Source organism: Parus major, chromosome 3 (genome assembly GCF_001522545.3).
Source record: "Parus major isolate Abel chromosome 3, Parus_major1.1, whole genome shotgun sequence".
NCBI classification, from domain to species: domain Eukaryota; kingdom Metazoa; phylum Chordata; class Aves; order Passeriformes; family Paridae; genus Parus; species Parus major.
The window spans coordinates 84,446,106-84,465,979 of NC_031770.1; the positions used below are offsets into that span (position 1 = coordinate 84,446,106).

The following is a 19,874-nucleotide window of genomic DNA, read 5'->3' on the forward strand; positions in this document are numbered from 1 at the left end:
GGCCTGGGGCAGCCTTCTGCTCACAGAGAGCCCCGTTGTGGGGCCGCGGGCAGAGCGCACTCCGAGGAGAACAGAGCCCCCCATTATAGGCACACAGACCTGTAGCAGCCTTTCCCTGAGTTTCCACAGGCTGGCGGCGCCTGCTACCTCCCCTCGGGAGCCCGGCGCTTTGAGAAAGTGCTCTGTAGATCTTAATGTAATCCTGAGGAACCAGGGGAAACTGCTGAGCTTGTCAGTGAAGCAGGGAAAGGGTTGTTTTGAATTTTCTTCGCTTGTATGAACTCTCTGGAAGACTGTCTCCCTTGTGTTGGCAGAAAGAGCAATTCATGTAGTGAATTTTGATTTTTGACTCTCAAAGATCACTTTTCTTTCTGCCACCCTGTCATTGCCATGTGGCATTCACGTCCTGCTGGGTGGGGAGCGAAGCCCACCTGGCCCTGCCAGCATTGTGGGCACAGTGGCTGGGCCCAGGGAGAGAGGTTTAACACCTTCCCCATTTCTTTGGTGAGGGCAGTGTTGCCAATCCTCATAGTGACAGTCAAAATCGGGTATCCATGTGATATACATGGGGTGAGGATGCAGGTCCTTGTCACAGCTGTGACCTCCTGACTAACCCATAGCCTCTAACTTGCTGGTCCCCCCAGAATGGCTCTGTGGTTTGTCAGGCTCTAATTGCTCCTTTTTTTTCACTCCTTGTCAGAGAGGCCCCCCTGGTCCACCAGGCCCCCCAGGTCCACCAGGGCCACCAGGAGTTCCCGGTATTGATGGCATTGATGTAAGTGTTTCCCATGCCCTGTCTAGGAAATAGGAAATGCCTCCAGGTGTATCTGTGCTGTCTGTCAGCCTTTGATCTTCAGGAATTTGAGTTTGGCTGCAGATATGTGAAGGAATTTATGGGTGTCATGCTCTGTGGTGGGCTGGAGTGAGGGGAGAAAGCAGATTTTCAGATTATCTTTGGTATAGAAAACTCAGGATTATTTATTTTATGTAATCAGCATCATATGCTGTGGTTATCTGCCATTAATGGGGTGTAGAGGTTTTATAAATCTAATCTCAAAAGGGATTACATAGAGTCATTCATACTGCATCCTGTTAAGGATTTGTGGTGTTATTCTTGATTGGAGCTACTATGTGTGTTTCCTTGATTCCTGTCAGAAGTTTCTGTGATGATTTCTGCTAGTCTGTAGTAGAAATTATGTGGATTTAGTATTTATTTTCTACAATAAGAGTCAGTTCACTATTATGTCTGATAATCTGTAAATCAGTGATTTTCATGAAGAACCATAAAAGGTTGTTGCAATTCTAATACCTTCCTTTTCATATCTTGGTAGGGGGAGAGAGGCCCAAAGGGCCCCCCTGGTCCACCGGTAAGTCATTTCAACTACTTTTAATTTGTTTCTGTGAGCGAAGAAGTTCTGAGTTTTGCTGCTGCTTCCCTCTGTGAAACATGCTTAACTGTCCATTTAAATCCCGAAGGGTCCAGATGGGGATGCAGGCAAACCAGGATCCCCTGGGTTGCCTGGAGAGCCGGGAGCTGATGTGAGTACACTTGATTTTCTAAAATTCCTCCCCCCATCCCCCAATTTTTATTTATTTTTTTTTACATTTTCCCCAAGAATAAGGAGACAAAGCACAAGGACTGTCGGTGTTGCCACCCGGCCCTGGAGAGGGCGCTGGGCAGGGGTCGCAGGGATCACTCGTGCTGTGGCTCTGGAAGCCACCTCTGGTCGCAGAGCAGGGCTGAGAGGGTGTGAGGAGGGTGTGCTGGTGCATCTTCCCATCCTGCGGAAAATAGTAGAGAAGATCAAAGTTTCAACATCATCTAGTGTTAATGGCCTGTTAAGTCATTCCTCTGGAATAAATATGTGTCAATAAAAATGTCTTCAAATTTTTGGGAAATTTCATATTTCTCTCTTGAGAGCTCTGTTAGAAAGCATTTCTTGTTACGAAGCAAGATTGCTGCATTAGTACTTAGATGTTATGCCAAGAAGTAGGCAAGCTTATATTTAATTTACATAAGCTTTTAAATTTTAAAAATCCAAAATGCCAAAAATAAAGATCATATACCATAAACAGTGTGTTAGAGGGTATTGCAAATTATATAAATGAAAAAAGCCTAGTATCTATTTAATGTTGCAATGCTGTTAGAGGTTAATATTTAATTTGCTTTTGGGAAGAGATTTAGTGGATATGGAGATGGAAGAATCTTTAATTAAACTGTTCTAATTTTATACCTGTAAGAGGGAATGGGCTTTGTGAGTGACATCTCATACCACTTCACTTTTCCTGAAAACAGTACAGGCCCACAACCCATTTGTACATGCCAAAACCCTATAAGCAGATCTTTAAAAATCATCGCCTCTTATAATTTTGACTTAAGGCATAGTTTTATTTTCCTTGCCAAAATTCATGGGAACACAATCCCATGAAACAGAACACACTAAACTCATCTCAGCTTTTGGTATCTGTTCACACTTACATAGTCCCATATATATTAGTGGATGAGTGGAAATGTAATACCAGAGTACAGTCTTTTGAAATATTGAAACTTTCTTATTTTTACTCAAAGAAAAAGAGTGAGCCCTTATTGTGCTTCCACTGTATGTTCAACTTTTAACTGGTTTAATTAGATTTATAGTACCTTCTGTGTTTAATTGGTGAGGCAGTTCTGACTATTTAAATCTCATTTTATGTCAAAAATTATTTCAGTGTCAAGTTTAATAGACTGTAAAAAGGTACTGTACAGTAATTGCTTGTAATGATCATGTAAGCTTTCAAAATCAAATTGTTGGAACAATTGTGTGAACAGTGAATTGCTGGAAGTGTACCAAAAAAATAAAAGTATTAGATAAATGTAAAAGTAAAGCTCTTCTGGATATTTTGAAATTTCTAAGCCATATAAGCTGACTATAAAATGAAACAAAAGGAAAAATAAGAACTCAAAATTAATTCCTGGTTATAATATCTGATTTTAGCCAGATAGATGAATTAAAAGGGTAGATTTAAATTCAGCCTGGCAGCTTTCTGTTTGTTTTTGTTTTGTGGTGATGTTGTCAATGAAATTCTTATCTGACATGGACAACACTGAGAGTTTTTTTTTTTAACCTTGGCCATGAAATAAATTCAGTCATCTCCCATTAAGAGGAAATAAGATCATGTGAGATCAAATGGTTAATTTAATTGTGATTTAACTAAATAATTCTTGAAGATACATATCACAGGCACTGATGTTTATCACCAGAAGCTAGTACTTTCAACTTGTGCAGTTCTATCTGTACAAGTAAATAAATACTTAGATTGCAAGTCTACTGCAGTTACTAATTTAATTTAATAGCTTTGTTTTTCTATGTTTTATAATGTTTTCTGTTGTGATTAAGAAAAAACACATAACTCTTGCATTAACATTGTATATCTTACTTCCAAAGGGATTCACAGGACCTGATGGCTCACGGGGAGCCCCAGGACCAAAAGGACAGAAGGTAGGAACAAAATTATGTATGAAATTAGGGATTTTTTTTAAAAGCAGCATTTTTGTTTGTCTCGATGTGACTAATAAGATGCTGCAGCCTTTCTTACAATCCTAAGATACCTATAGATTATGTACATACTGGCCCTTTTTCACACAGCACAAAGAAGCTTCCATTCCCACAGCCAGCAGGAAGGAATGGTGGCTGGCATTACATTGTTGAAACTAAGGCTGAGCATCTTCAGTAGAGTTGAGGCCCTTTCCATCTGGTATTAAAATTGTGTCATTGTAATATGACACAATATGCAATATGCAGTGGGAAGCAGAACAGTGGAACCTGACTTCATCATCATCAAACGGAGTATAAATCAGAAGTCAGTTACAAGCATGTAACCACAACATGGGGGGATAAAAGGCCAGAGGCTGTAGCATTTTAATACTGAGAAGGTCTTTCCTTTCTATCAAGTCTTACTGAAACCAGCATAGCATTAATGAGGTGAATAATACTTGCAGACTATGTCCACTAAATGATGTCCTCCAAAAGGTGAGAGAATATCTTCCTGTATATTGTTTGCAAAACTTGATGTTAATGCCTCCTAAAAACTCATTTTTTATCTTTTAAAGGGGGAGCCAGGACTGCCAGGCGCTCGTGGACTTCCAGTAAGTAGTGCATTTAGCATACAAGGAAGATTTTTACACCTTAAGTATTATTATGAAGGCTTCTTACCACTAAACATAATGAAAAAAACCCCAAAACTATTTCTGAAGTTTCAAAGAACTCATAAGTTACAAAAGTAGTACTTTAAGGAACCATTTTGTCTTTATATCTAAGTGTGCAAATATTACTGGAAGGTTATGTTTGGTTTGTATGCTGTAGAAAAGAAAGGAGCATGTGTGATGTAGTCCCAAGTTTTGGATTTACACCATTCTTTTCAATCTCTTTGTGAAAATGCTATGGAGATGAGAGAGCCCACGTTTCATTTGTATACAGGATTCTACAGTTCTTCCTGTTTTCAACTTTCTGCCATGTGTTTAAATGTCATCACTGAAGTGTATATTCTGTGAGACTCCATGTGCTGTTTTGCAGTTCTGTATGAAAACAGGCCAAAATATGGGAGAGGATATGCAAGGAGTACTGTTCAGTTGGTATGCAGACGGATCTAACATCCATTTTTAGGGGCTGAAAAGAATTGTGACTTTTAGGAGTTTTGCTGGTAGAAGAAGTGAATGATGGTTGGCATGTAGGAATTTAGCTAAGGAAAAAACCTCAAGGAAAGTGAATAATGGAACAAGATAACTAGAATAAATTATAATATGATGACATATAATTAAAACTTAATTAAGTTTAAATAGAAGAGGTATGGTGTTTTAGTACAACACTCCTTGTGTATTTGTATTTTTGACCTTTTCCTATTAACTCTCATTAAATTTATATTTAACAGGTATTTTGATAGTTGGCCAGAGAGAAAATGATAAAGTTATAAAGTTATTCTTGAAGGTGTGACATTATAGACATGTTCAAACTCAAGAGGAATCACTTTATGGACACTTTAATTTTCATGGATGCTCATTCTTACCTGAAAATTTGGAAAATAGGTAATATTTGAGCTGGCTGCTCTGTAGGCTCAATATGTGAGTAAAATTTAGTGACAGAAAATGGCAGAACTGAGGTAGGATCTAGGTAGACTGAAGTGCTTTTTTTTTTTTTTCCCTCTTTAGGGTTTGTTTACTCAGGTGATAGGGGAAAAAAATTATTAGAGGGGTGGACCACCTATCCTGTGAGGAAAGGCTGAGAAAATTGTGATTATTCAGCCTAGAAAAGACATGGCTTGGGGGTGACCTCATTGCAGCCTTCCAGTACCTGAAGGGACCTTACAAGAGGGACTTTTTACAAGGGCATGTGGTGGCAGGACAAGGGGAAATGGCTTCAACCTGAAAGAGAGTAGGTTTAGACTAGATATTAGGAAGAAATTCTTGGCTGTGAGGGTGGTGAGGCACTGGAACAGATTGCCATGAGAAGATTTGGATGCCCTATCCTTGAAAGTGTTTAAGGCTGAGTTGGATAAGGCTCTGAGCACCCTGGTCTAATGGAACGTGTCCCTACTCATGGCAATTTGAACTAGGTGGTCTTTAATTTCCCTTCCAAACCAGGCCATTCTATGATAGGAAAAAATGGGGAAATAAAACTGAATTATGGAAATACTTGGTCAACATAAATGTGTTGCCCTGAAAACTCAGCTTCTGAGCTTGCTAGCGTAGTTTTCTAAGGACTTTCCCAGGACAGTAACTGTAAACATAGATATGTGTACATTCTTTCTGTTACACGTCTTGTGATGGACATCTCTCATGCCAATGGAGTGGGAAAGTGTTATCCTGACCATCCAATCCCTGGTCTGGTGCTCAGAAACCTATAAATCCTGGGAAGAAAAATAAACTTGCTCTTCCTTTCACCACACCTCGACCTGTGTCCATGTGATCCATTCATTTTCAGCGGCAACATACATGATTTTAGCTCACCATTTACAGAATATCATTTACAAGAATGATTAATATCAGACCCTCCAGAATAAGTGGGTGCATAAAACATGTATAAAGAGGGTAAATTTCAATTTGGAGGTAGAGATGTAAATTTGGGAAAGCAGGAAATTAGACCAACTTGTCAAGGTAGAATGCTGATTCTTTTCAGAGCAGCAGGACTTTCGTCACCACATTTTGAGACTGTAAAAGCAATAAATCTAGTAAGATTTTGGACCATTGTTCAAAGCTGAGTGCTTTTGTTTGCCCTGAGACTTTCAGTCTTAAGATGATAATGCTTCAGTGAACCTCAGTAGGGATTGCCTTTGGAGTTGCTCTGCCTCTGCTTAATAGGCAACTGAAGCTTGTATTTTCAGGTGAATCCACAGGAATATTTATAATGAGGAAAAGGGAAATCCAATTTATTTAAAAGAAGAGAAAAGATGGATATACTTAGTCAACTCATGTCATTACCCTTGTATTTATTAAGATTTATCCTTAGACCTCACATGTTAGGAAGAGGCCTAGTGATTGATTTTGTAGCTCCATGGTTGTTAACCTATATGTGCTGAGTCCATATAGAGAGATTAATGATCAAAATAAATCTCCTAGGAAATCCTGTATAAATGTAGTTTTCCCCTTGAAGAATGGCTGTATGCTGCTGAAAAGTTTTGCAGCTACTGGAAGATGGCCAGTGCTGGTCATCAGACCTTTAGTGAGATTATACCTACTAACAAAATCCACAAAAGCGAAAAACAAAACTAACAACAACAAATCTCACAACCCTGCTACCAAAACAAGCAAAAGACCCCCTGTATATCTCCAATACAACCCACTTACCATGAAAACAAAACAAACAAAAAAACCCCCCAAGAATGGTAGTGTCAGAGTGCAATGGTTCTAGTTTTCAGATTCAGAGAATTTTGGAGAAGCTCTTACTGCAAATGTGAAGTAATGGGGCTGCTTAACCTTTGTACTTTGGTTTGATCCATGAAACCTCATTTACCAGAAACATAGTGAGCACAATTATGAATCTGCATACTGCCTACATGATTAATTGAGTGCTTAGGTGTAATTATGCACTACTTTGAATATTGTCAGTGGCTTTTTGCAAGTGGAGTAGTCCCTGGATAGTTATCCAAAGACTTCATTTTTCACAAAACCTCTTGCTTTAGTTATTAAAATGCTCAGTGCAAACAGAAAATCAGAAGCCTTGGGTACAGCACTAATTAGATTTAAATTATTATCAATGTTCTTCATGCTCCTCTAGTGATATTTATCAGCCAAGTTAGGACTTCTGGGTATCTTCAAGAATGAATATTAAGGGCATAAAATTTTATATACAGCATTTGCTTCTCTGCTTCTGTCACCTTTTCTTCCCCAGAATGTATCTTGGCAATCTTTAGTTATCATCCCCTTTTTTTGCACCTTTTTTCCTGCTTCATAATTTTGTTTTAATTTATTCTCTGTCTCATCTCATTTGGCAGATAATCTTTTAAATGACAGGCTTACAAAGTTCTTAGAATTATTGTGATTAATTAGAGTAATTTTTTAATTCAAGTAATTTAAATATGCCGATGTCTCTGACCTGTCCTGGTAGATGGACCTGGGGCTGATACTCCATTCTCTCTTTTAGTTCCCTCTAACTTTTCTATGAGCTGATATTTTGCTAGTGGTTTTAACATTTGGCATATGGTGAGGACTGTGTGTATCTTTGTGGTGGATGGCAGGGCTAGTTACCAGATGACAGGGTCGCCCCTGAGGCAGGGAATTACAGACTCTGGATTGCTGCCCAGGTCTGTGTTCCATGGGTCTGATGAACACCCATAGCAGGCAGCAGGCACCTGGGTGTGTAAGGATGTGGTCCCAGGCTGTGTGGAGAGCCTTTCTCTTCAGGACACAGAGGAAGGAACAGGACAGCTGGTTGGGAACTGCTCTGTTTATTTCCTTACTGATGACTGCCCTGGAGCTGCTCTCAGCCTTGCAACTTGATCTGCATGTAAAGAGTTCATGGGCAGAAGGGTGGAGAAGCTGTGTGAGGAGGCATTGATTACTGGGAGAGAGTCCCTGCTTTTTGCAGTCTCAATTGGGAAGGTGAGGAGATGCAGGGAGCAGTCAGAGGAGGGGACAGCCTTCTGCTGGGTCACTGTGTGGGCTGGGCACAGTAGCTGTAGCTTCTTTTGGTATCATTGACCTTCCCTGCCACTGTTAGGGGGTGTGTTAGGAAGGGGTGCTCCAATGAGACCTGCAAGCAGGTGGTTTCCTTCTTCCAGAGTCAGGGCATATCATAATATTGAAAATGTGATTCAGTGAAAGTTTGATTTGTATAGTCAAATACAGATACGCACAATATGATGAATTGTAGCAAGGAAGTGTGAGGCAATAGCAAAGGGATTATGTAGGCTATGCAAGATTTCTTTCTTCCGTGGATTTAATGGTTAAAATGGAATGATTCTGATGAGTGCTTGAATTTTTCCCTGTGTTATACTGACTTTTCTAAACAGCCCTGCGAATACAAGCTTTGTTGATATTCTGTGGCTTTTTTACTTGCATTCAGCCCAGGTGCCTTATTATGTCAAATCTCCTGAATATTTAAGTATATTTGGGATTTTATGTTTTTGTGTTTCAAACATATCACAGATACCTTTCTCCATAAAATTTTCCATTTACTTTAATAGTGCAAGAACAAGGGATCTGTTTTCTTGGAGGGAGTATATCATCCAAATAGGCAGAAACACATTTGTATCTTGAATATTTCTCAATAAAATGATTCAGAGCTATACTGATGGAAAATGCAAACAGGAGAAGTTTGGTGTTCTTTCTGATTACCAGAAACCATAAGTTTAATGGATTTAGGTCTCAGGGAAGCACTGTGGGGAAAAAAGTTCACTTTTATTATAAATTCAAATGTACCTTTAGAAGGAAATTATTATAGCATAGATATATTTATCATTGTACTTGTAATTACATAAACACAAAGCCTTTAAAGTCTTCATTCCTTTGTTGAAGTATATATATAAAAATATGTGTAATGATACTGCAAGGCAAGTTAATCAGTAATTTAATTTTCTCTACTGATATTGATTACCTAATAATAAAATTGATTTTAACAATAGTTAAACAAGTTTTCAAAAAGATTTTGCAGAATCAAATTAGGGTTTTTTTACACTTTTTTAATCTGAAATACTCTATTCTTGGAGACCGGCTTTACTAGGTTTGGAACCTTCCCCATATTTCTGATCTTTTATTCATATTTCACAGGGCAAGGGGCTTCTTGGACCACCTGTAAGTATCAATTTTACAATCCATAAATATACTCTTCAATGAATCTGTTTGAATATTTAATGAAGCTATTATACTGTAATTAAAAGTAATCCAGTGAAAAAAGAGATGTTCTATATCTATTATGTGTGTTTTCTTCAGCTACCCCTGAGGTCTGTGGTATGTAGGGAAAGAATATTGGTGTCTGGAGGCATAGTTTGTTGTGTCTGGGAATTACATGTTCTCAGTGCTTGGATGTTTGTTGCATAGGTATTATATAGCTTAAAAATACTTTTTACCTTTGTTGTTGTAGGGTCCAGCTGGTGCAGCAGGACTTCCTGGGGAAGTAGGTCGTGCTGGTCCACCTGTAAGTACTACAGTGTTTGCTGAAAATGCAGATTTACTCAATTGCTAGAAGGTACTTAAAGAAAAAATGGGCTATCTAAATACTATTTGGGCTATCACAGCATTTTCAAAAGTTTTTTTTTTTTTTAATTCCTCTGCAGTGATCACTGGTAGAAGAGGGGTTATGTTTGAAACTCAATCAGCGATAAGAACAATGAGTAGCAAAAAGTCAGGGCCACATTTCAGATGAGAATAAAATGTTTCAGAGTGTCCCATACTCTACTTCTCTTATTCAAGGAAACCTGAAATCAAAATGCAGACCTGACAGAGATACAGGAAATGTAAACTTAAACTACTTAAACTACTGATTTTTTACAGATTTTTTTTTTAATACCAGCAAACATGGAAATTCAGCATTTCTCCTCAGTCTCACTTTAAGTGTGGCTACATCTATTGACGTTACTGCTGAACTGTGCACTCAAGTTCACCACAGTCATATTTTGACACCACACTTTACTGAAATGGAATCTGAAACCAACTTTTCTGCTTGAAATCTGAAATAGCATTAAAATTTTGTTTAATAAAACCTACTTTTTAATGCAGTTATAAAAATGAATTGAAAAAGAATATTAAAAACTGAAAATTTGTTTTGGAAGGTGATTCATCTAGCCCACTGTCTTGTCTGTAGGAGGGGCAAGAATGGATACCAAGGGAGTTGTACAGGATATTTATAAAATGGCATTTTTCTGTCTACTGTCACACATTCTGGCAGTTAGTTCGTAGTTCAGAGACTGCCTGAATCAGAAATTGCACCTGTGATGCATTTTTAAAAACAGCATGTGAGCCTATCCTCCATTAATGCAGTCAGCTTCTCAATCCATTTATATTCTAAGCCTCCATAACACATAATAATGAGTCCCACAATGTAATTATGCATTGCATGGAAAGGAATGGCTCTATAGCTCTCGTGTTTTAAGAATTAATTAATGATTTTTCTATATTCATCTTGTTTATTGCATTTATGACTTAATGATATGTAAAACGTAATATTGAAATTGTAATATTAAATTAAAAGTCTCTACCCAATTATTAAATTTATTTCAATTAATAACCTTCAGTAAAAATGATTTGCATTAGTTCCACATTGTCTTTACTTATGAGAGTGCTCAGCATCAAAATTTCACAATCAGGAAAAAATTCTAACTTGGTAAATTCATCTTGTGCTCTGATTTTCTCCTTTTTCTACTTTTGCCAGTTACTAGAATTCCTTTAGTTCATAAGTTAATAGCATTTATAGAGGAGGAGTGCATCCTGTGGTCACATGTTACAGATTTCTAAAGCAGGCAAAAATGTTTTGGTTTTCTTGTGACTCCTATTTCACAACTTGGCTGCCTTTCTACTAAAAAAAAATAGTTTTCCCATTCTGTTCTGGGAGCTGTGTTGTGGGTTGATGTTTTAACTGCTTACCTGTTCTGTCCTTCTGTAGCCACCTAATTTCTCACTACTGTTGTGTTGTTGTTGTCTGAATATGTGATGACTGGTTGTTATTATTACTATCAATCAGCTAAACTATTTTACCCTTTTTAAGGGAGATCCAGGAAAAAGAGGACCACCAGGGCTACCAGGACCTCCAGGTCCTCCAGTAAGTGATTGTGTTTAATATGTTTACATCTGAATTTTGTGTTGCTGCTGCTTGAACAAAACTTTTGTCCAAGTTCTAGAGCTGAATACTGACTTTAGGATATCAGAAAGGTTTTGATCTTCCATTTAGAAAGCAAGTTTCCACTCTTTATGGTTACAAAAATGTAGTTTGAAATGCAAATGGTCTAACTTCTGTCATGATGCCTTCCCACTTTTGTAAACTGCAAATACACAGGTTCTAAATTCCCCTGTGAATCATAATACTGTAAATGTAGTCTTTGATGGGCCTCACTGGTATTACTTCAGTAGAGGTGGGCTTTTCTCTGTTAGGAGAAGAAAAAAATATTTGGCTTACGAGACAGAAATATATGCTTCCAGATGGGTTGAATTCTAATGTCTTTCTTGCAGTCAGATCTGCTACTTGCAAAGAATAGAAGAATGCCTTACATCAATGCTTTGCCTCTCCTGGCGAGCAGTTACCTTTTTTTAACCTCTTGGAAGGAGGGGTATCTGTTATGCCTTTGTCTTGTGGCAAATACCTGACCAAAGAAATAAAATTCAGAGTTTGGCAGACATCTTTCAGTCTGGGTGCTGGGAAATGCAAACTTCTGGGGAGGATGTTGTGCTAGTGCCTTTTTAAAAGCTGTACTGTTCCTCTGCTGGGAGCCTCCTCCCCCCACTCTTTAGGGACAGACCCTACAGACATATGCTTTATTTATGCCATGTTTCTTGTTTTCATGAAAGTTGCCAGAGAATTGATGGAGGCATTTTAAAAAGCATGATTGGTAAATTGGAGAAGAGTAGTTTGGAAACAAGTGGAAACGAGTTCTGAATAGTGGTGTATAGTGCTTCTGTTCCTTAAGGTTTTGTCTGTTTTAGGTTTCTGAAGTGCCACTGTCCCATTCCAGTTGATGACATTATGGACTCAAATACTCTTGGCTTTTTAAAAATCCTTCTGCATATAAGAAGACCATTCTTTAAGGAGCTCATTCCTTAAGCTCTCCTGTGCTTTTCTCTGAAACAGCATGCTCCCTCCCACAGGGTTTCAGAGAATCCAGCTGCTGCTGTGAAATAATCTTTCTCCCTGTTGTGCCTCATAGACCTCCTGTTAGCTTCCATTAAGTGTTTGATTTAATATGAGAAAAGGCCTTCCCCCACTGAGTCCATCTCATTGTACACTGATGTCTAGTTTATTGCAACTGTCATCTACCAATTCTTTTGGGAAGACTGTTTTCCCCATAAAAATAATTTTCCCTGTAAAGACCTGAATCTTTTGGTGAATGGCACTAAGTTATTCTTATTATAGAAATTGCTTTGGTTTCTGTAGGAAACTAATGGGGTTTGGAGATATTTGTTCTATATTTAACAGAAAGTATATTTGAGGTAGTTTAAAAAACAAGAGAAATATTTTGAGGTTTTTTGAAAAGTTGTTCTAAGTTAGAGGATAGGACCTGCAGTCCTATAATAAAATCCTACAGTTAAAGTGCTTTTCATGTGAGAGATCCTTTGGTTGATTGTATATCTGATTCCAGGTTTAGACAGTAGTTTTGTCTAATCACTGTGTTGCCTAATGACTCATGTCTGGTGATTTCTGTATTGCTGACTTTGATTAATTTAATTTAATTTAGGGAACAATTGGCCTGCAAGATGGCGACATTTTGGTAAGATTATTGCCCATGTTTTTACTTCTTTTTAAGTAATCTCAGACAATGTTATTCAGCCCATGTGGTAGTAACTATGTGAATGCTTTTCCAGTGTCCCAGTGCTTGTCCGCCTGGCCGTCCAGGACATGCTGGCTTAATGGGTATGAAGGTAAGAAAACTTGCTTGTTCCAGCATTCCTTCCAGAGATGTTGTCTCAAGGCACTAGGGAGGCTAATTACTGACTTGAAAAAGGCCATTTTACTCTTAATTTCAAAAAAGCTTGCATCAGTGTGGTTGCTTATGGTTATTCAACCCTTGACTGCCAAAATAACCTCTTGATGTTGAAATCTCTTGCTACTCCTCTAATCTTCAAATTCATAAAATTTATGTGTGGTCCTGAGAGGATGAGAGTATGTTAAGGACCGCTTCATTCACTTCCTGGGTCATTTGTGGTCTGACTCCAGAAACCCTGAATATTCCCCCAGATCCTTTATCTTTTTGACTTCTTTTTCTCTTCCTGGGAGGCCTGTAACATACTAAATTGAAATTAGCATGTTTTGAGTCTCATTTTAGCAAAGATCTATTTTAATATATTCTTTGTTGGTTTCTAGAAATACTGTTGGCCTCAGGAAATTTTTAGGGATAACATAAGACTAACCTGACTAGAAATGCAGCCTTGTTAGATCCAGAAGCAGATATTTTGAGCATGGTACTTTATATATAGTGTTTTCTAGACATGTGAGGAAGGAGTAGTGAATGGGGTTTGACTGGGAACAGCAAGACAGCTCTCAGCAGTCTATGTCTGTTTTTTAAGTTTGAATAGTCTCTATTTATTTATTTATTTGTTTTGTTTTTTGTGTTTATTTTAGGGGCAAAAAGGCTCAAAAGGAGACTCTGGTGAACCAGGAAAACAAGGTTATAAGGTAAAATAAAAAAAAAGGAAAAAACTGTTGTTGTTGTTTTTAGCAAACCAATAGTAGTTTAGTCTTGTTTCAAAAACAGTATTATACTTTATTGTAAGTATTAATTGTTTTAACAGAATGCATGAAGTGATATTACATATCATAGTGCTCCAGAGTAACCAAAGGCACATCTCTTTATTCACCTGTACTACGTATTTACTATGATGTACAAGTCATACTCCTCTTGCTTTTTATTTTGATTGTTCAACTTATTATAAAATTTACAAGGAAAATCAAAGCTAAGTTTATTAATTGAAAAAAATTCAAGTATTTAAATTCAGGATAATTCCCTGAATTTACCATGTTAGCTGTTCAGCTGCACAGATGAGTACGTACATGAAGAATGAGAGGAAAAAATATATTTGAGAGGGAAAGGACACAGTATAAATCCATAAACAGAGGCCAAGTCTGATTCATCTTGAAAACAGAAATGTTAACTCTCTCAAGGTGTTTTATTTGAATTAAACTTGTTATATAACCTCCTTAATACTGAAATATTTGCAAGAAATTTTCAGATTTGCACTGCCTTGGTCCATATTTCAATGTCACAGGAAAAAATATTAGAGAAAAATTTTGCACTCTTAGTCTGGAAGAACAAGAAATGATAGAATCATAGAATATGAAGAGATTGGAATGGACCTTACGGATCATTTTGTCCCAACCTCCCTTGCCATAGACAGGGACACCTCTCACTAGATCAGGTTTTTTAAGGCCTTAGCCAGCCTGACCTGGAATGCTGCCAGGATTGGGGCATCCACACTCCCCCTGGGCAACCTGTTCCAGTGTCTCATTAACCTCACAGTAAAGAATTTCTTCCTACTGTGTAACCTAAATTTCCCCTTGTGCAGTTGGTACCTTTTACTCCTTGCCCTCTCACTATGCACCTGATGAAATCCTAAAAACATTAACGTCAAGAAAAAATGGAATGATGGGTTAAGGGTAAAATATCATTATTCTCTGTACTGAGGTTTCTTTAAAATCATCCTTTTGAGTAATAATTGAATGGAATGTCAACCTGAAGGAGTAACTGTCTGGGGAAGTGGTTTGATTTCATTTGGGTTTCTTTCAAGCAGGACATGGTGACAGAAAACATTAAATAGGAAATGCACCTCATACATTGACAGAGCAATATGCATGGTATGGATTGGCTACAGATGTACTCCTTTTGCTTTCCCAGGGTGAAGAAGGGGACCAAGGACCCAGTGGTGAAGTGGGAGCTCAAGGCCCTCCAGTAAAGTATTTCCTTTTAAAGTGCTACTAATTTTCTTCATAATGACATATCTTTTTCTCTTATTATTGTAAGAAAATGGATATTATAAAAGTTGCATGCACCTTTCCTCTTTATTCTGCCATATTGTCTATGAATCAAAGTAGAATTATTTAAGTCCTTCCAAAACCTACATTATTGCTTGTCACAAAGCTCCACATAGTTCTATGGAAAGGACTTTAAAACTTTAAAACTATTTTTAACTTTAAAAACTATTCCATGTCCTAAATTTTGTGTTGTGCTTAGATTGTGAAAGTAGTTGGATTTTTTCTCCCTTCACATTCCTTTCCATAATTTTGATGACTCTGACTTCACTGTGTTTGAAACACAATCAGCTGTGAAATTCAGACTTAGCTAAAATTTGAGGATGAAGTTGCAACCACTGAAGAGCAGTTTTTGTTTTTTTTCCCTGAAGTTTTTTTGCCTTTTGGCTTGCAACAGAAGTATCATCATACCTAGTTATTTTCTTGTCGTGGTTCACTGTGGTTTGTTCTGACACATACCTCCTCAGCTTGTTCACTTGTGAGGAGCTCTTATGGTTACCATGGTTGAAAAGGACTAGGGAACAGAGTAAAAGGGTCATTCTAGGTAGGAGAAAGAGGCATAACACCTTTAATTTCTATAGTTTATTTTTTGATGGGGTCTCATGCTTTTTTCTTAGGTGTAAAAGTATTTATTTAATGCCATTGGTGTCCAGGAGCTTACCTTAATGCACATGACATCTAAATGCTAAGTTACAAAATTCTCTATGCATATGAATGTATGACAACATAAACGCTGTATAACTAGGAAAATATAAAGAACAGACTAAGTAAAGGAAAGGGTGCATTCCTTCTGCTTGATCCTGAAAAGGTACCCCTGAGGCCCTGGTGCAGACAAAGTACTTGTGTAAGAGGCAGCTTCTGCTGTCTGAAAGGCCTGTGGGGACCAATTAATTTTACTCAGTTTGGTAAAGTTCTTCAATCACTGTGAAATAACACAGCAGAATTAAGAAACTCTTGAAGATTGACTTTCTGTTCCTTTTTTTTTTTTTTAATGTGCTACTTATAACATTTCACTGTATCACCAATTGGCCACCATACAAACAAACTCTAAAATAATTTTTTTATTAATATTTAGGATTCATAATATGCATGAAGCGATATCACATCACTTTTCCATGTGAAAAAGGACAGACAATGCTTTAGAGACACAGATGGAGAGCCTGAAGGCTCTGCTGTATCTTCTTATATTCTCCTTACATAAACAAATGAGAGGGGTTAAGTAACCAGCCTCCACCACAGCACCTGCAATCCAACATATTCCACTGACAAGATTTGCATATGACAGCCACCCCTGGGAGAGGTGTTGCTTTTGGTAGAAAGTATTGGATACCACAGTGTGCCTATGATCTTAGAAGCAGGATTAAACTGAATTCATCTCCCTTGTGGGGCTGCTGTAGTGATTGTTGCATTATCATGATTTTCCCCACCTTTTAGGCTGACAAAGCTTCAAATGTTCAGTGCAAGATTGCACTGAGCTTTGTGAGGAGCAAGTAGAGGCTGCCAATGTAGAGTTTGCTCAAGGAGTGGGTTTGCCTACACTGTGGGGAAGTGCCTGCAGCTGTTTCAATGAAGCAGTTGCAGGACAAGCATGTTATGGCTGAGGGTCTGGTCTCTGCAGGGAGGAGACATCTCAGCCAGCATCAGTCTCTTGGGAAGAGGAAGACAGTGAAGCTAATTTCCCACAAGATAATTTTGAAGGAAAGTGATGACAGCTGTGATGATAGTTATGATACATCCTGCTGCATTAGGATGTCTACTCAATTTAGCCTCTCAGTGGTCATATAAACTTAGCACCTGTACTCTCAGTAACCTTGCCCTGTTTTATCTGCCTCTGGAGCTCTGTAAAATCTCCTTCATCTGTCCAATCCCCCACTTAAGACAACTTAGCACTTTGCAAATTTGGCCATCACATAGTCCTTTCACACAAGCTGCAGGTGAGAATGCTTCCACTCTGAGGTGACCAAGAAGAAAAATCAGTGAGTTTTTTCAGCCCTTATGGTGTATTTTTGGTTTTATAATACAGCCTGATCGTTTTGTTATTCTTTTTAAAATTCTAAAATTAGTAAAAATCAAATTACCATATAAATTAAGAATTGTAATACAGCAGTAGCTGGATTTCTCCTTTAATACTAAGAAAATAGTAAAATAATCATAAAGAAAGGGTGTAGAACTCTTGAGTCTTCTGTCTGAAAACTAGGACAGTTCTGATGAAAAGAATTAAGTATAATTTGAATATACTTTTCTATTTCAGGGCATTCTAGGTATCAGAGGTATAACTGGTATAATGGGACCCAAAGGTACTAAAGTGAGTATTAACCTTTCTTTCTAGAAAATGACCTATATTAAAAAAAAAAAAATGTACACCTCTGAATGTTTGAAAAGCTTATTTAAGCTGCTTCTTTATTTCCCATGGATTTTCTCTCTCCTGCCAGCTGTATTTCCATAGCTGCTGTACTTCATGTTAGGAAGAAGATAGCTCAGTCCTTCTAACTGAGGAAGGGCATGTACTCTTCACTCCTTTCCCCCAATCCTTGCATTTATGGTAGTTTTGCATGTATGCAAGTCTGTAGCTAGAAAGATAGCAAGTTATAACAATTATAAACTATAGCACATTTTAATTAAAGCTAAAATTTATTAAGTAGTCTCTCCTGTGATTTGTGTCTTCCTAAAGCCTTTTACTTCCATCATCCCAATTTTTTGTCAGGAGTTTTTATTGAGAGTTTGTTCTTTTTTCCATTCTTTCTTTGACATCTCTGTGTCTTAAATTTCTGCCAGTGGGATTAATTATTACGTGGGCTCTTACTTTGCTGACAATTTTCCTTCTGTTTATCTAAGTGTTCCTGTCTGTTATTTCAAACCTGGGTGCTACATTTCTAGCCTCATGATCTTGTTAAATTTTTATGGCAAAAATTTCTGAAAGGAGTAGAAAGTAGCAATCCTGACATTGTCTCCTTCTTCAGAAGATAAATCACATAAATCTCGTGATCATCTTTCCTCAGAGACAACATCAAATTTCTCCTGATTATGAATCTTCTCATGAACAATCCTTCCTAATCTCTTGGACATGTTTGTTAAGCTATTATTTTTTTCACTTTTCTGGCCTTTGTATGTTATAATTGGAGGTATTTGCCAACATTTTCTGTTATGTTTTGTCTACTTGAAATGTTTACTACATCTTTTTGACAAAAGAATTGCCATGTTCTCTCGAAATATTTTTTAAAACAATATTTTTCTTTCGTTTTACATTTATTTACAGTGATTGCATTGTTTCCTTGAAACGTATGTGAAAAAAAATAGCAGCACTGAACTTGATGACTTCTCTGCATGTTTTGATGTTATTCTATTATGTGGTGAAGGATATAGTTAGTATATGTAAAGAAGACACACAGATTTTTTTGAAGTAGCATTTAAAGGTCTACCTCCTTCCTAGATTTTTTAGAGAATGAGCTGAATCTTGTGTTTTGACTGATATTTTTTCATATTTAAATATATTTGCTTTTATATCTGCATTAAAAACCAAGATGAATGAAGAAAATGGAATGTTTCTGTTTTTTTTTTTTTAATTGGAGCTATAAAGCCCTCTCATCTGTAGAGAAGCTAGAAAAGCAGGACACATAAGTTGTTACTGCTCCAGCAGTTCTCTTTAATATCTTCTGTTATCTATTTGTTTTGTAGGGAGCTCGTGGTCTTGATGGTGATCCTGGTCCCCAGGGTCTTCCTGGTGCACCCGTGAGTAGAGTGTTGGTTATCCAAACACTTCAAAAAAGCCCCTGATTAATACAATTCTATTGATTCCCCACGGGTGAATAAATGATGTTACAGTGGTATCAAGTCAGTACTGTCTTAATGTTCCCAAAGAATTTGAGGTACCCATTTTAACTTGGTATGTTATGGTTACCTCTTCTGAGTCCTACTCTGCATTAAAGTGGCTTGGAGTTTTCAGGTATCAGACTGGAACAAAACCCATACAGGGAGATTTGAGCAATTTTTGTTGGAGGTTTTTATTATGTGTGTGTGTGTTTTATCTGTTTGGGGTGTTTAGTTGGTTGGTTTTTTTCTTAAATTCTTCCCTGCTCTCTGCTTCCATACTGGAATTTGTGCTTGGAATAGCCAGTAACTCTGTGCTAAACAAAAAATGCAGTGCACTTTGCTCAGATACTCCTGAAATCTCAGGTGATGGACTGAGCAGCATTTTTTAAAATATATCTGTCAGCTGCTGTTTTAAGCAACTACATTTTTAAATATAGTGTGACTTGGAGATGTCTGCTTTCACCAAATGTGGATTGTACTTTTCAATTTTCTGAGAGTTTTTGCTAAAAAATAAAAGGAAGTTTATTTTGGTTTTATTTCTAAAATATTTTTTTTTTCTGTAGGGGGATCAAGGACAGAGAGGTCCACTAGGAGAGGCAGGTCCAAAGGGAGAAAGGGTGAGCACAGACAAATTTTGGCTTTTGTTGACTTGCAAACATTAATAGCATATAAACAGTGCATAACTGGTACTCTCAGAATAATGTGTATCTGAATGAGTATGTGTTGACATTCTTTTAATGTCATTTCATCATCTTTAGCTTAATTTTTAAATATTGTTATTATTCTTAGGGTCCTCAAGGTACAAGAGGAATAAATGGCCTCCCTGGGCCTAAAGGAGAGCCTGTATGTATTTAATTTCTTTATTTGTTCCATTCAATGTTACTTTGTATATTAGAGCATGGGCAAAATATTTTCAAAGTT

At 37.4% G+C, this 19,874-nt stretch overlaps 1 protein-coding gene across 1 annotated transcript in view; it reads left to right on the plus strand.

Annotated features, from left to right (window-relative positions):
* Positions 1-19,874, plus strand: part of COL9A1 (collagen type IX alpha 1 chain) — a 63,396-nt gene that overhangs the window by 15,327 nt on the left and 28,195 nt on the right. Inside the window, exons 8-23 of the mRNA XM_015622441.3 lie at positions 701-775; positions 1,332-1,367; positions 1,477-1,539; positions 3,426-3,479; positions 4,091-4,126; positions 9,242-9,265; positions 9,555-9,608; positions 11,175-11,228; positions 12,856-12,888; positions 12,983-13,039; positions 13,740-13,793; positions 15,010-15,063; positions 17,395-17,448; positions 18,819-18,872; positions 19,517-19,570; positions 19,743-19,796. Coding sequence (XP_015477927.1) covers positions 701-775; positions 1,332-1,367; positions 1,477-1,539; positions 3,426-3,479; positions 4,091-4,126; positions 9,242-9,265; positions 9,555-9,608; positions 11,175-11,228; positions 12,856-12,888; positions 12,983-13,039; positions 13,740-13,793; positions 15,010-15,063; positions 17,395-17,448; positions 18,819-18,872; positions 19,517-19,570; positions 19,743-19,796 — 810 coding nt within the window. The remainder of the gene's footprint in view (positions 1-700; positions 776-1,331; positions 1,368-1,476; positions 1,540-3,425; positions 3,480-4,090; positions 4,127-9,241; positions 9,266-9,554; positions 9,609-11,174; positions 11,229-12,855; positions 12,889-12,982; positions 13,040-13,739; positions 13,794-15,009; positions 15,064-17,394; positions 17,449-18,818; positions 18,873-19,516; positions 19,571-19,742; positions 19,797-19,874) is intronic.